At 37.6% G+C, this 17,248-nt stretch overlaps 1 protein-coding gene across 6 annotated transcripts in view; it reads right to left on the bottom strand.

Moving 5' to 3' along the window:
* SIM1 (single-minded family bHLH transcription factor 1) overlaps positions 1-17,248 on the bottom strand; it is a 70,272-nt gene that overhangs the window by 28,298 nt on the left and 24,726 nt on the right. For all 6 annotated transcript variants that reach the window (XM_023530940.1, XM_011360729.2, XM_011360728.2 and 3 more), the window contains one exon: positions 708-876. In XM_023530940.1, coding sequence (XP_023386708.1) covers positions 708-876 — 169 coding nt within the window. The remainder of the gene's footprint in view (positions 1-707; positions 877-17,248) is intronic.

Here is a 17,248-nt window from a genome sequence, read left to right as displayed (position 1 = left end):
CAGTTCTGTCCTAGTTCCTTCAGGCCACTTTGTCACAGACTAGTTTCTATATCTCAGTGACTGATCAGAAAAATAATTTTTCCCTTCCAAAAATCAAGACTCATCTTTACACCTTGCAATGTTTCTGGAATACCTCCTCTGGATCTTATCAGCTCACCACCTTGCAAAGATGAGAAGAATTGCTTTTCCTACCACTCCTGCCATCTGGAAGACCCTCTTTATTTCATTCCTCTCCATAAATAGTCCATCTGTGCTCAAATCTCATGGTGACATGCATCCTTGATCCTTTGCCTCCATTTCTTCATTTCCTTCTACTTCAGTCCCTGTCCTAAGATTCAATTTTTCTACAGTAAGCTCTTGTTTTCCATATTTTGCTATGCTGGCTACATCTTTCTGGGTTAATCATTGTGGGGGGAAAATTTTTGGATCAGTCTCCCTGAAATAACAAACTTATGGTTCTGACTGCAATTGAGACTCTCATAAACTTTATATAAAAGCAATAAACCACGAGATCATTTCAAACTTTTACTAGCATAGTTATTTTAAAAGAAGAGGAAAAAAAGGTAGTTTTAGAAAGCTTTCTAGGTTTATAGAAATCTTAAGTTTTTAAAACCAGATAATTAATTTCAAACAGTTTTAATACTTCTTCCACTATGAAACCAAACCAGGTCACAAAAAAAGAGAGTTGCAAAATGCAATGCACCTACCTGAGGGTATGGAGAAGTCCTGGATTTTGACTTTGAACCGGAGACCCTGGACTTGGCCCCCTTCCTGTTGTCAGGCATGGTAGGAGTGGAGCTGCTGGCATAGGAGAAAGCTGGTTTGGAGGCTGAGATCTGATCCAGGGAGAGCTGCAGCCCTTTGTACTCCGTGTCCCTGCAGAGTAGGAGAACACAACCCTTAATCAGCCACCACAGGCAATGGATTCATGTGTTCTCTCACCAGGAATGACAGTAATCCATATATGAAAAGGAAGCAAATAATAATCAGCCATACAACTGGTTTCCACAAACACCTTGATTATTTTAGAAATGCTTAACATTTAACTAATGTGTGTGAATGTAGCTCCCACCTATACCATAGGCAAATGATATAATATACTGATGAAAATGTCTTGATTAAAATTTTTTTCATTATTTTTATAAGTAGCATAAAAATCCATAATTCAACTTCTCTGAGTTTTTGTGTCTTCTTCATTGGTAAGATATAGATTATAAAATCTACTCTAAATATTTCTTGTGTGAGGTGAACTCAACAGACAATGATTGTCTGATGCTATCTGATTATTGGCAAGAAGAATGTGGACTCCTCTTACAAAGAACTATCTGCTATCATCTGTTCCAAGATCAATCATTCTGGTAAACACTCCAAATATTCTTAGAGCTAAGCAAACTAATGTAACCCGGCCTGTAAGTTGTTAAAAAATCCCCTTCAACAAGCTTTCAGTCACTTTAGGGTACATTTTAACTCTTCTTTCCATTCCTTCCTTCATTCAATAAATATTTATTAAGCTCCTAATATATACCAGATTTTGTGTTATGTAGAGATGAAAGGATAAGACACCTAAAGTCCCTGCCCTTGTGCAGATTACAATCTATTTGGGAGAATAAACAGTAAGCAAACAAACAAGCATAACTGCAGACTGATATGAAGGGGATAAAGAGTGTATCTTAGAGAGTTAATTACAAAGCTATTGCGTGAAGTGCTTAGGGGCTAAAGATGACAGCATTGGCCCTGCCTATAGTTACCACCTTGGTCTGCTTCCAGACAGCAGGGGAGCTCATCTGACTCCTTGGTTTTCGTAAGAGGATATCACCCCTTCCCACTGGCAGCCAAAATAAAATGCTTCAGAGTCTTCCTTATGAAGACTCATGGGAAAATGTTCTCTCAGTTTCCAGAACTAGCTGGGCTACTCCTGGGTAATTGATTTCTTTTTATTTCATGAACACTATGAATCATATAATTCATCATGTTTCTCTCTTTGCACTGGAAATCAAAAAGCCCTGAGCTCCGAGTCCAATCTGTAACCATCCCTAGCAAGTGTATAGCAGGCATTTTGTGCAACAAACTTCATTGACTTCTTTTATTCTTTTTTTTCCTTTTCTCTAACAGGTTCACCTTTTTATATTTTTATATGCATTTTTCTACTCTTTGGATTAGGATAGGTATATGAAATGAAATAAATTTATAATATTACATATGTAAAAGTAACTGGAAGATTTCCATGAACCAGCAAATATTTATTTTCTTTTTTTCTTTTTCCCTATTTGTTCACCTACAGAGAGATCAGGCAACAGCAAAATTATAATTCAAGCAAGAAGTCCATCAGGTGACTAGGAACAAAAATCAGCTAAAACAGATTTAATAATATCACTTCCATAAACTGCAGTATAGTGATATATGTCAGAAAAGTACAGTGGCTTTACATCAAATAGTCCACCTACTTAGTGCAAGTAAAAAAAAAATTCTCCTACATGAGCAACAAAATTTTAGAAAGTAGGCATGTAATTTATCTTTCAGGCTTGAGAAGTCCGATCACAACCCTGGTCTGCTTTACTGCTCTAATCATCTCCCACCATGGACAACACACAGACTCTGAGCACTTCTTGATCAGAAATTCAATGCTCTCCAAAATGTGGAATGTAGCTCTCACCTATTTTTCTGACAATATCTCAAAATTTTTCCTTTATCAGCACCTCACTTGACCCAAAATAGTTCTCCCCTAACTGACCATACACTTTCCTGGCTCTCTCCTTCCCTCAACACGTACCCATAAAACTCTTACAAAGAACTATCTTAAATGCCATCCACCTCCATGAAGCCCTTCCTGACTGCTAGTTCATTCCCACATCTTTACTGAGGGTCTCTGTGTGGGCCCTGCTTGAGGGACTGTGGAGCCATTAATGAATAGGACTGAGTTTGTACCCTCGTAAAGAAGGCATCAGGACTAGTTTTTAAGGGAAGTAGAGAGGGGACCAGAAACTATCTTTTTTTCCCTCTAACATTAGTTTTCAAGAGATTATGTTTTATCTTTCTCAGTGGATTCTAAGTTCATAGAGGACAAGAGTCAAGGGATATTTTGTTGTATTCCAATGCCATTTGTACGATATTTCACATAGATGGAAGATGAAGAAGGTAAGAATGCAACAAAGAAAGAAATGCTTCACCCAATGACAGCTAATAACTTGCAACCCAATAACCTTTCTTTGTGAGAAAAGACCCTCATGGCTGTAAGTACCCTCACCCACCTGCCCTGAGATCGCATGTGTGTGCAACAGTGAGCCAGGCAAGCTGGGCTTTGACAGGTCTCCACCAACTCTTGGGCATCTTCTGTGTCAAATGTAATTCTGTCCATTGGATAGCAGAGTATCCACTCAGTCCCTGCCTGACAGGACATAGACTGACAGCAAAAACCGTGCATCCCTGAATATATGGCTAAATGATTCTGTACACTCGTTCTAAATGCAACATTTCAGCCACAGGGACTTCATGGCTACAAGCAGAAGGTAAATAAGAATTCATTTTTCTCTTGCACACTTTCAGACCCCCAAAGTATGCTTCTCAACTAATTTAAAAAGTCTTTCCAAAATTCTTGCCTAGCTTCCAATGACAGAAATACTCTTAATTAAATACACTTAAGTAACATCTTAAGACCAATAAATGATTTGAAATTCTAAATATTCACATGAAAACTCTAAAAATTATAAGATTTATGCAAATACTCTTGACACATTAATAAAAATACTTAATGTTTTGATTCACATCAAAAAATACAAAAAAAAGAAAAAATCCACCAAAATTTAGCAGAAGACCATGAAGTCAGGTAGATTAGTGTTTGAGCCACTTGCTATGTAACAACCCATCTAGACCTCAGTTTCCTCTTTATATCTTACAGGGATGTGGTGAGCTTTAGATGAAATATTATATGAAAAAATAGCACAGTGCCTAGAACACAGTAAACGCTTAATAAGTAGTGAGTATATTTCTTTTAACTCCCATACTCTGTAGCACTTTTTGGCATCCAATTTCCCCAGTACAATATATCCACTTTGGTAACAACTGTAATTCATTTCATTACAAACACCTCTTTATGCTGTATTTCTTTCTACTCCAAAATCATTTTACTGTTACTTTTTAGCCTCAACTCTGCTGCAGTGTGGCCAAAATACTTATTGAGGTAAGTTCTTTATTGCTAAGTCAGAAAATGGGGACCACAGAGCCACACACAGACGCTCTGAGAGTTCAGCCTTCCTGTTTCTTGTTCAAAACTCTAACAACTCAAAAGATGTGTTTAGATGAAAAGCACAATAAAAAAAATACCCACTTAAAGACATTTCAAGTATGGTTGATGTGCTGCCAAGACTAGCTCTGAATGGCAGATTCACTAAGAACAAAGCATTTATTTTATTTTTAGAATTCTATTAAATTGAGTATTTCATTTGTATAGATTAAAGGGCTAGCTGCTGATGGGAATCACATTATGGGTTCCATTTCCCTCTCCAAACTCAGACACAAAGAAGAGTCCGGCCCTACCTCTCTCCCTTCCTCACAGTAAGGCACGCTTTGGTATCACACACATCCTCAGAGTTAGGTGCATGCATAGCAAGCCATTTGATGCTTCCCTGTGGAGCAGGACAAAATAAAATACTTGGACACATAGAACTTAGACTCTAAAGCAAGTATGGTGAAGAACGTGACCTAGCTGACTTTAATAAAGGAAAGACACAGCCTGCTCTACTGCAGCTTTCTTGGAAAGTGCCACATTGGCCCTGTTTGGGACTCCATGGGTAACCCTCTCAAGGGCAGCTCATGCTGTTCTTTCAAACATGGTAGGTATATAGAAATAGGATCTGTGGCATACACCATTTGGCATATTTTTCAAAATAGCTATTGATACTGATTTACATTTGGCTTTTTTTCCCCCTTTAATGACTTATACCTGAGCTGCAGATATACTCAGTTCTGAAAGCAGTATGAAATGAGTAATTTGCAATCACTAAGACATGCAGCTTGTCAATCTCACCCATATTTGCACAGACCAAAGTAATTCTCTTATTCCATTATGGACAGTCAGAAATCATTCAATTTGCAGAATTAACCATCTGAGTCTACTCTAAACTTTATAATAGTCATGTACATATTTGGAATTACTCAAATTCCAATAAAATAAAAGGAGACATTTTTGCATCATTGGCCTTCTCAGCCTTTTCTATAGCAATATACCATACCCACTTATGAGGTAAATGCCAGCTTGCCATAAGCTCAGGATGACACCTTTGCAAATCAAATAGGAGGTGCCTTCACCCCTAAAAGGTACTATCAGCTTCAAAGAAATGCATTAATATTTCTATCATTTCAACTGGGAAACAGGCCTCCATGATGCCAACAGCAGCACTAACATATTTACAATCTTCAAGTGAGTCGGAATGAGTATACAGAGAAATAAACGACAATGTTTCATCAGTTCATCTTGAGACAAGATTCTTTGCAAGAATTTTCCTCAACTATGACACACCCTATTCGGCTTCCATTTTAGACAACTGAATTTTTGCTTCTTGTCACATCGATTTTGGAGCTGGCCATTGTGGAGCTTCTTCGTTGACTTTATGTTATGTGGCAATTCTTAAAAGATGTTGCCAGATTTCCCAATTGAGCTATTTTTTTAAACAGCTGAAGGTGATCAAATTACTGAGGAAAACGTGAAAACAAAGACATACAATTGATTTGGCTCCGAAGGTGCTGACTGAAATAAGCAGAGGATTGCATTAAACTGTGATCACATTAAGTGGGGATGACTGTACCTTATACTAAACTTTTTAATTGGATTCTAGAGTCACCGTTACACGAAGTGCATGACCTTCTTTATATTCTGGCAGAGTTCCTGCCTGGCCACTGGGTAAACCACCACAGCAGAGAGAGACCCACTTTATGCTTCATTTTCAGGCTCCCATGGAGCCCAGCAGAGAGAGCTGATAAGGAGGATTCCATACTGTGAGGGTCTCACAGACTAGGACAGTCTGCTGGGAAATTAGGCTAAGGCACCCTTGGAAATGTAATAGCCTCATACTAATAAGTGGATTTGTGTTTGCTCCTTGTGTTTTTTTCCATTTGATTTGGCGATTTCAGTAGTGCTCAAAAAGTCTTTGGTGTTACATAAACATTGCCTATGTCTAGAAACATCTTTGTCTTCTATTTTGTAGGTTTCATCTAACATGCTATGGAGTGGATGGCACCACAAGATAAGGGGATGGTTTAGGCACAAAGTCTACTACCACATTGTGATTTCAAGAAGGAAACCCATGGGTGCAAACAATAGGCAAACTATAACAACCAAAAAGTAAGTCAAAAATTACAATGTGTTGGTAGGATGTGAAAAGGTCAACTGTCCTCACAACTGGGATTGTGTAACACCTCTGTATCGACCTATGACACAAGTTGAAATATAGCTAAATCCAGACCTGCTACTACACTGCATCTGACTTCTTTTCCTTACTTCCATGGGCCACAGTGATTTCTCCATGCTTCTTCCTGTGAGCTCCTATGCCATCTGCTGCATCTCCCATTCATTTGGCACCACTAGTTCTGACTTACAGTGTGGTCAATGGCATATCTTGACAATAGCCTCCAAAATTCCACCTCTTATAACAATCCCTACTGACTGTCTAGTACAATATGTTACAGAGAACAGATAGTCACTTGCAAGTGATTAAGAAAATAATTCTCATTGCAATAAACTTTCATTCATCTCAAATCCAAATGACTGAAAATTCAAAAAACTGACAAATCTTTCTACATAAATAAGAGATACCTGCCAAGTCAGCAAATTTATGTGAGTTTTTAAATTCCCAGATTATAATTAACAATGATCATTCTAAAATTCTGTGAGATCTTAAATCAAAGAAAAAAATTATATGTTATTGTTTTAGTGTTATGTATATTAATACAATGTACATATTTTTTATCAACACATGGCATATGTGATACTTAGGCAAACTAGAATACTAAATTAATTTCATCCTCAACAACTTATTTGGTACTATTACAACTGTATTGAAGAAATAAGGAGGAATAATGCTTTTAATCCCCTGAGGAATATCTTCTACAAATTAATAATAAATATAATATCTCCTCAATAGAAAAATAAGAAAAGAATGTAAACAATGCACAAATTGCTGAGAAACAGTTTTTAAAAAGGTTTAGCCTCACTAGTAATAACCTATAGGAATAAATCCCAATGAAGATAAGATGAATGGGTATTCTTATATATTACTGGTGTTTATCAAAAGTCTTAAGAATGTTCATACCTTAAATCTAGTAATTCCACTTCTAAAAACATATTTTATGAAAATAATCAGAGATAAGTATCAAAACTCTATATACAAGGGTGCTCATGAGAACTATTTATATTGAATTGTAAATAATAGAATAAGCATTTGTAAATAAAAATAAGTAATCAATATAAGCAGTATTTAATTATGGTATACCTTTGCAACAAATGACTATGACATACATAGTCATTAAATTTTGTTACTGTAATGACATAAATATACTATCGATATAGCGAAAATTTATCTTTAAATTAACATCTATAGTACATGTATGTAAGTGTAACATGTACTGTATATACATGCACATGTCATATGAGGCAAAAAGCTAAAATGTCAACAGTGGATAGCTGGAAAATAGATTAAAGATGTTCTTCTGTATCTTTTTTTTATACCTTTCTGGATTATCTTAATTTATTCTATTAAACATGTATTACTTTTATAATCAGAAAAATATTTCCTTTATAAAAACACTAACGCTTCCCTGCAGAGGCAAATTTCAGGTATTCTCACTCCTTATTGAAATTGTTCCCAAATTTCTTCTCTTTATATTTTCAATGTTTCTTCCTTGAGAATATTAAATCATAAAAGATAAAACACTACTAAACTTTTCTCCATAGGTTCAACTTCTCAGGCATACCACTTATAATTTTTAAATGTCCAAATGACCATATGCTCTATCAGTGCCTATACATTTCACTTACTTTCTGATCTATTTTCCACTCTTCCCACCTTACAAAATTATCTGTCTTTGAAGGCTTTCATGTGAAATATCTGACTTTATGTTTCCTTCATTGGAGAATATAACTTAAATTATTATTTTTAATTGAAAGAAAAGAAACTCTTGCCACATAGTTTCTTAAAACAATTTAGTTTCATGTGAGTTACAGATGGCATATTTGTCATTTTTTAAATGGAGTAAACACTCTTCGGGTCCACATTTCTGAGGAACTTCACATTTTTATGCTCAGAAATTCTTTCTATATTTATCTATTAATTTTTGGCATATTTGTGAATCCTCCAGGTTTAAGTTCCAAATTCTATTGCTCTTATAGCTTTTCTTTTTCTTATTTTCTTGAGGAGGGGGCAGGGAAGACGGATGCTGGTGTTTAAAGGTTAAATCTAAACAAATTAAATGCAAAATGTGCTGCCTCTTTCATCAAAGGCATAAATTAAAAACTCTCAGACTCTTCTCCCACAACCAGAACCTGTAAATCAAGCTCACTTCTAGGGGAAAAAAATCCAAATATAAACAAAGAAAAAAATGATACTAACATTAACTAAGTTTCTCTTACTTTTTAAAATTTTCAACAAATGAAAAATAAAATGCACATGTTGTTCTGGCCCCGTCTTTTCCATCTCCTTCCATTCTTCCCTACCTTCCACCCTTGGCATCCATCCCCCACCTACCTTCATTGTCATCAATTAAGCTGATGTTTTTCAAATGCATGTTACCTTTAGAACTTTTCTAATATCTAAGATAGGTAAGCTATGGGGGAACCCACTACCTTCCACCTTATACGAAGTTGAAACTTTATTCTCATGGGAATAGCTTTCTTACCTAGTTCTTCTGACCCTTACAAGGCTGACTCCTAAACCCTAAAAACATCCTCTGGCAGAGAGGGTGGAAGAAGCACAGCTCCTATTTTCAACTCAATGCAAACTCCAGGGACAGAAAAGATATCTGTAATCGTAAAGAAATAACAGTCCTACAACACTGGAAAATCTGGATCCCATATTCAAGGCCATGGGTCCCCAAATTTCTCACAAGGCCTCATGTGGGTGGTCTTACAAGGCCAAACCTCAAGGTACTGCTCAGTACTCTTCTGTACAACACAAAGATACTGGCATTTCTGCAGGTAATAGAAAAGGGGACTCTCAGATTTGGAACTCCATAGGAAAAGATGCAGCAAAAATGATGGCACGATACAATGTTTTCAAAAGCACAAATCTTCATTTGTTAACTTAAATATTTTTAAATATGTCCTATAGCATTTCTTCTTGATTAAACCTCTTCTAGGTAGTTAATCATTAATGGTTTCTTTGCAATTGCTGTGCAAACAGTTCATTCATACCTATGACATATCAAATCTCACAGACATATTCTTTAATTGGATTCATTTATTTCAAATCTCCTTAAGCCCTTACTACTATAATGCTTGACTAAATATATATTAAACTCTATTATTTCAATGGGTAAAATAAATTTGAGGTATATTTTATGAATAAAAATTCACAATTCAACAAATGTTCTGCCATTATTATTATGGGCCTCAACATTCTGACACTGTTTTAAATTGCCTAGTAGATATGCTTTGTTTAACTAAAATAAGTTCTGAAATGTTGCTAGAGATTTTGGAGTGCCCACTAAAATGGCAAATTTTTTTGCTGTACATTGGAAGTCAGAGAGCTTTTATAATTCTATACAAAATATATAGTTACCAATAGAATCCATTACCAAAGACACAATAGGCAGCTGCCTGCTTTTATGATTTGCAGGACTCAAGAAGGTTTCTTGGCCCCTGTAAAGATGTCTCAATAATGGTCTATTGGCTGATGCTTAAAATATACTATTAGATAGTTATTTCTCTGGCTTTAGACAGATGGCTCAGAAAGGGATAACAGAGTAAGCCTCATCTATTATCTTTCATTGATTTAATTCATCAGCTCTTTTCCCTACAGTAGTGGTTCTCAAACTTCAGCATGCATCAGAAGCACCTGAAAAGTGTATTAAAACACAGCTTGCTGGGCTCCACCTTTAGAGTTTCTCATTTGTAGGTCAAGGGTGGAACCCACAATTTGCACTTTTAACATCCCCTCCACCCTTCATTGGTGCTGATGTTGCCAATCAGGAAGCCATACTTTGAGAACTAGAGCAGTTGTTATCTGGAATAAGAGAAAGTAAAAGAATCAGGTAAAAAAGTACCACAGAGAAGACAGAAAACCACTAAAAAAGGTGGAAACATTCCAAAGACAAAGACACTTTCCCTACCGTCTGACCTCACTGCGTATCTTTTAACGAACTACTCCCATTCCCAGCCCCCACCGCTCACTTCTCAGCCTCCTTTTGGGCACCTCCTATTCTATAGACCCCATGACACTGGAGAGGCACAGGTCTTAGTCTTCAGGCTGCTTCTCTATTAACACCCACTCTCTAGAGATCTCAGCCACTTGGCTAGCTTTAAATACCATAAACTGATGACCCCGAATCCCTAGCCCAGATCTCCCCACTCTACAGACATTTACAACCAACTATCTACCTGACACTTTCACTCTGATGAATGACAGGCAACTCAAATTAAACATACTTACACACATCCCTAATTGTTTGTCCCTACCTACAAATCTGTTCCTTCTCACAATTCACCTAAATCGCTCAGGCTAAAAACCTAGGTGCTGTTCATGACTCCTCATTTTTTCGCAACTCATATCCAATCCATCTGCAAACCCCAACAGTCCGCCTTCAAAACATCCTGAATCACACGTTTCACCACCTCCCTCTTTCAAGCTATTTTCTTCCCTCGCCTAGGCAATCACAATCATTTCCCAATGGGTCTCCCTGCCTCTACCGTCTACCTTCTCCAAAGCCTATACTCCATGCCAACCAGAATGATCGTTTCTAAGCTTAAATTAGCCATGCCTTTGCTCGGAACTCTCCAAAGGCTTTCCAAAGCCTTCAAGACCCAATATGATCTGTCTCTCCTATCCTAGCATCATCACCTTCTGTTCTTCCTCTGTCTTTCTCTGTTCCAGCCATAGTGACCTGCTCCATTCATCAACTATTCAATCTGCTGTCCACCTCAGGGCCTTTGCGCTTGCTTCCCACTGTTGGAAATACTCTCCCTTCAGGTCCTAATGTGGCTGCCTCCCTTGGGAATCTTCAGGAGTCTTCAGAGAGGCCTTCCCTTATCACTCTCATATCTTTGTCCTGCTTAATTTAAGTACTATCTGTTTCTTCCCACTAAAATTTATGGTCTATGAGGGTAGGGACCTTGTCTATCTTGGTCATGCCATACACAGAGCCTGGCACAGAGTAGGCACTGAGGAAATACTTGCTAAGTGAATACCAGAAGCCTCCCCAGTTGGCCATAAAAAGGACTACACTCTTCAACATTTCTTACCATCCTCTTAATTATAGCAACAGAAATTAAGCTGATTTAAATAATAGAAATTTGTTTATAATGAAGATCCTATTGAGTTGACTGAGAAGAGACACAAATAGAAAAGAGATTATAATGTAAAATGCCATGTAGCTTCTCTAAATATTTTCCCTGGTTTTTAATTAGCCCTCACAATAAAATGCTACCCTGCACTTTGCTATTTCTTTAACTGCTCTAATTGGAGGAATAAAATTGACACCCACTCTGCCCTTCTTCTTGTGGGCTTCAGCCTTCCAGCATTCCTGAGCTGTAACCCTGCAGGGCTCCATTACCCAAATCCAGCACAACAAATACTTCGCTTTGCCAGGACTATAGTAAGATTTCAGCAGCTAATAGAAATGCTGTGACTTCCAACACTATTAGTCTCTTAACGGCTCATAAAAATTAAAATGAAAAACCTTGTGTTGCGTTTGGTTAGTCCTGGAAAAAAAAAAAAAAAAGCTGCTCTTTTCCTGTCATGTATTTGAACACCAATATCAATTAATGGGACTGTTGAAAGAAGTAAATCTCATGGGTTCTTACCTTCAGCCACCAGAACACATTACAGTCATCACAAGCACAAAGAGTAAAATGAATGACTGAAGAAGAGCAGCAAGCCACAAACCCCTGAACTGCTCAGACCCAAAGATTCTATTTTCACAACGATTTTCAGGAGGAGGAGGCGAAAGACAGCACATTCTCAGATTGCATTACCAGAGAATGCTGCTGTTCTCTGAGAGATGTAAAAAGTGGCAAGGGACTTGGGTTTAAAAGTACAAACACAGAGAGAATCCCACCTTAATGGGTACCATTATGACTTCCAGTTCAATATAATGAGGCTATTTTCACAATCTGGCCAGCAGCGCATATTAGCACGGCTTTACTGATGTGGATACAACAAATTCTGTTTGAACAAGAAATCCCCTGGAAAAAAAAAGGGAAGATCCTTTCACAGGCCCTATCCATTTAGCAATCAATCAAAGGGAAAATATCCTTCTAGTAAAGATAGCAGCTCCCATTTGAATCCTGGTAAATATTAGATGTTATAAATAAAATAATATTCTATGCATGATGCTTGTTGATTGCTGTTTTGTGAAAATGTCATAACTGTTGATGACTAAACTGGTGAAGGAGATGAGGTCAGACCTGCATGATGAGCATATTGCATGGCAGCTGACTAGGTTCTGAGTACACCCAGATTGAAGCAACTGAGTCACTTTGTAGAGACCCCATATTGAAGAAGAGAGTATACTCTCTATAGACTTCTGCAACATCTCTGCAAAACGTCACATTACTTCCTAACTATGGAATCATATGAACTTGCCAATATTGGGCTATTTTAATATACAGAGATGGCAATTTCATGTGAGTCACCTGAGTACAATGATACCAGCTTAAAGAGAGGATGTCAAGAGGAAATCGGTTGGGCACTGCAGTCCTGGTTCTGAGTTCATTCGCCCATTCATTGGCTATGCTGCATTGGCTAAATCTCTTGGCCTCTCTAAGCCTCTGGCACAAAGTAGCAGCTCCTCAAATGTGAGTCCTTCTTACTCTCCAACCTTTCTAAGTATAACAATGAACAGAGCATCTTCCCATCCCTCCTTTGGCTTGCAGCTGACAATCATCTTCCAGTCTCTCCAGTGCAGAGCTGCGATGCCCAGGAATTATCCCTTACCAAAAGAAAGAAAAACAAAACTAAAAATATTGCTAAAATACTTAGCAACATTTTTTAAAAATAATAAATCTGCATAGATTATTTTGAATCTAGAATGATTCTTCAATTTAAAAATTTGCTGAGAGTTATAATCCTATTAGAAGTCCTCCAATATATAAAAATAATAAAAACCTCCAAAATATATATAAATTGCATTCAAAGCAGGAAAAAAATCATCTCACCATCACTCAAATGAACTGCTCTCTCTGGCTGAGGTAACAAGATGCACAGGACCTGCTCTGGGCAATGTTGCCCTAGTGAGAGTTAAAGCTGGACTCCTTAGCCTGCACCCACTTGGCCACCAATCATGATCACGCACACACACACCGCCCTCCACAGCAATCCAGCTGTGCCCACTGACTCTACTCCTTTCCCACCAGTTAACAAGAGGGGAGTCTGATCACATCTGGAAGCTTATTTCCCATGGGTGACCCCAGGAGTGCCAAGCCACTTAGGGCTCTCTTCTTTTTAACTGTGGGTTGACATGCTTTCTTCCAAGAAGGAATCTCAGTCATGAGCAAGCCTACAGAGAAATTGAGCTAGGATTCAGCTTATACTTGTGCTTATTTCTTTTTCCTGCAGATACTGTCTTATTCGTTTTGATGTCCCCCAGGACCTGGCACAGTGCCTAACATATGATAGGTGCTCAGTAAATCATTTTTATGAATGCTTAACGACCTACCAGTCCTAACCAACTGAAGAAGGATTTAACAATCCTTTCCAGATGTAACAGAATCATTGCTGATTTCTCATTCAGGGGCAATCCTCTGCCTTCCTAAGACTCATATATTCTCTCATTCAGGCCAAAGAGTCACACACTGATTTCTTGGCAGGACAACAATTATTTTATTTAATTTCAATGAAATGACCACTCTACATTCACATTTATGTTACTTTGTGTTAGAATCAGTGTCAAGAACCTCACACATTATCTCATTTAATGTTCACAACAATTCTTTGAAGTAGATATTATTATCACCTGCATTTTACAGATTAAAAAAAAAAATAGAGATGGCAAAGTTAAGCAGTTTGCCCAGAGTCACAAAGCCTGTTAGTGGTAGCAATAGGATTCGAAGAGAGGTTTGAAATGTCTTACTAAGGAGCCTAGGCTGCATCATATTCTAATGGTAGGATTATGATGTCAAACATCGCACTGAGGAGGCCTTCTGGTATTGCAAATATGGAACCAGCTATATAGGTACCTTGCACCTCCCTCTCCTCCAATCTGCCAGTGTTCATCATTCTAATGTATACCTCACATTTGCTTTCTACAAATAATTTTTAAAATACAACCATTATACTGTGGTATCACTAGGTATTTATTTCAATAAGATTTTTACATTCAATGTAGAATACTGACGTTTCTTAAAACTTTTAAAACTATGTACTCTCTTTTCCTCCCTGGCTGCTTGAGGGTTGGCTGCCATCATGAATAACACAGTAACTATCCAGACCAGGATGTTCGTGATCATCAGACTACTGCAATGAAAACAAATGGTCATTGATGTTCTTCACCTAGAAAGGTCACAGTACCTGAGAAAGAAATTTTGGAAAAATAGCCAAATGTACAAGACCACACCAAAAGTCATCTTTGTATTTGGATTCAGAACCCATTTTGGTGGTGGCAAGAGAACTGGCTTTGGCATGATTTATGATTCCTTGGATTATGCAAAATAAAAATAAAAATAAAAAATGAACCCAAAAATAGACTTGCAAGACATGGCCTATATGAGAGAAAAAAAGACCTCAAGAAAACAGTGAAAGGAATGAAAGAACAGAATGACAAAAGTTAGAGGGACCGCAAAGGCCAGTGTTGATGCTGGTAAAAAGTGAAAACTGGACAACAGAAGGAATAAAGATTTGTCAGTGACTTTATCTGTAGTAATTGAGCAGATTTTTCATGAGAGGATTAATAAACTAAGAACGTAAAAAAAATTGTGTTGTATGCCTAGATACTAAAAACTTATTCTTAAAGGTAGGTGAACATGTCAAAGATATACCAGTACTAATTTAGGACAGGTAACAGCCCTAGGGAAAGTAGTTTCAATCCTGATGGAATATGCTCAATTCCAACAAAAAAAAGTTCAAGGTAAAGAAAGAAAGAAAATTCAGCTTAAACAAGAGCAGTGAGACAAGCATTGTTGAATCAAATTTGAAAAGTAATACCAACTGTGTTTCAAGGAATTCTTACAGAAAAAAAATAATAATGGGACCAATATGTATAAGTTACTGTTCCATCTCAAAAAACCCTACCTCTGCTTCCAACCCCTAAAATTCTACTTTCCTGATAGCTCCACCCTCACTTCAAGTTCCTTCAAATTCTGTGCCCACAGCAAATAGTCCAAGTGTACCATATCATTTCAAACTGTGCTAATTTGAGTTCTTAAACATTTAAATGAAACACTTCTATTTGCCAACTAAATTGTAAACTACTCGAGAGATGCCAAGACTTCTGTTTTATGTATTCATGCAATAAATCAGTGCAATCTGCCATACCAATGTCTAGGAGACATTGGTGATATAGTCATACCCAGTCTATGTAGATATAGTCATACCCAGTCCATGTCTATGAGACATTGGTGATATAGTCATACCCAGTCCATGTAGAGTAATAGGGAATATACACAAGGCTTTACAGAACACCATCAAAAATGCCAGAGCTGCATGTTTCATTCTCTTTAAATTATAATTACGAACACTGGTAAAGTTGACAAAACACCAATTCCAACTAAATTAACCTCAGAAATTTGATAAAAGGTTAGGAACATTCTAGGAACATTCTTTTTCTCTGTAAAATACCATTCCACCAGGTAAAAGAATTCCATGTTGTCTGGCACAAATAAGGCACTTACTGAATGTTGGCTTACCTCCCTCTAGGTAGAAATCTCAGCTCATTTTGGAGTCTACAATGACAGCAGTAAAAAAACAGGGTGAGATTAACCCTACTATAGAAACCACCGCACACAAAGAGCACAATGCTTGGAAGTGTATGTGTTGAGGGACTGGGGAAGGAGGAGAAAATAAACATTTAAATTTATGGGTTTGAGGATTTAGAAATTCAAGATAAAGAAGGAAATATTCATCCTCTTCCAAAGTATTTCAGTTGGTGCCACATAATTGACAACTGTTAATAACAGCAGTCAAGATATTCTGAACACTTGCCAGGTACTGTGCTACATATACATTATCTCATTTAGCCCCTCTCAATCCTTAGAAGTTGGACATGCATGTCCCCATTTCACAGATGAGAAAACAGAGGGTCAAAGGAGTAAAGCTGTTCTTAAAGTCTCAGCAAAGCATATTCAAACCCAGATGGGTCTGACACCAAAGCCCATGCCTTTCCCTTACAGATTTCTTCGAATGATACTGTGGGTTTTTAGAAAAACAAAATCACAATATTATTGCAATATAACTTCCCAGAGTAAAAGTCACAGATGGTAAACAGATGGTCCAGACTCGGCCAAACCCCAATCATTGTCAATGCCCCACAAAACTAAGTTTCCTTCTCATCCCCCTCAGCCTTGATATCACCATGGACCACCTCTCTCCCCTGCTACCTTCCTGGACCTTGAATTCCTGAAGCAGGGGAAGGGAGGTAGGGAGAAGTTATTTCTTCAGACAAGGCAGAACGTTAGATTCCTCCATTGATAGGCACTCAGGTATTTCCAGGTTTCCTCTCAACTCCAACCAATCCTTTCTGCATGACAACTTAAGCACAGATACCAGCACTTCAACCAAAATGAATTTTCTTTCACCACCTGCTCATCTGGAATGATGTCACAAGCCAATGAGAACAGAGAACAGAGAGGAAAGCACTGGATAAGGGGAAAGTAGTAGCAGCCTTTTGCCCAACTATCAAGATATGCATAATCCACCACCAACACCACTGAGCACGCGCGCACACACACACACACACACACACACACACACACATCTCATACCAAACATAAGAGTGTTCACCACATGAATAGACTAAGTCAGAAGACAAAAACATGCTTTTGAGGAGTTCAAGGAAAGCTTCATTTGTATTTTTCCATCCAGTCACATTAACATGTATGGATCTCTGCCTT

Source organism: Pteropus vampyrus, unplaced genomic scaffold (genome assembly GCF_000151845.1).
Source record: "Pteropus vampyrus isolate Shadow unplaced genomic scaffold, Pvam_2.0 Scaffold58, whole genome shotgun sequence".
In the NCBI taxonomy this organism is placed as follows: domain Eukaryota; kingdom Metazoa; phylum Chordata; class Mammalia; order Chiroptera; family Pteropodidae; genus Pteropus; species Pteropus vampyrus.
The sequence above is the reverse complement of the archived record's forward strand: the minus strand, read 5'-3'. Positions and strand labels throughout refer to the sequence as shown.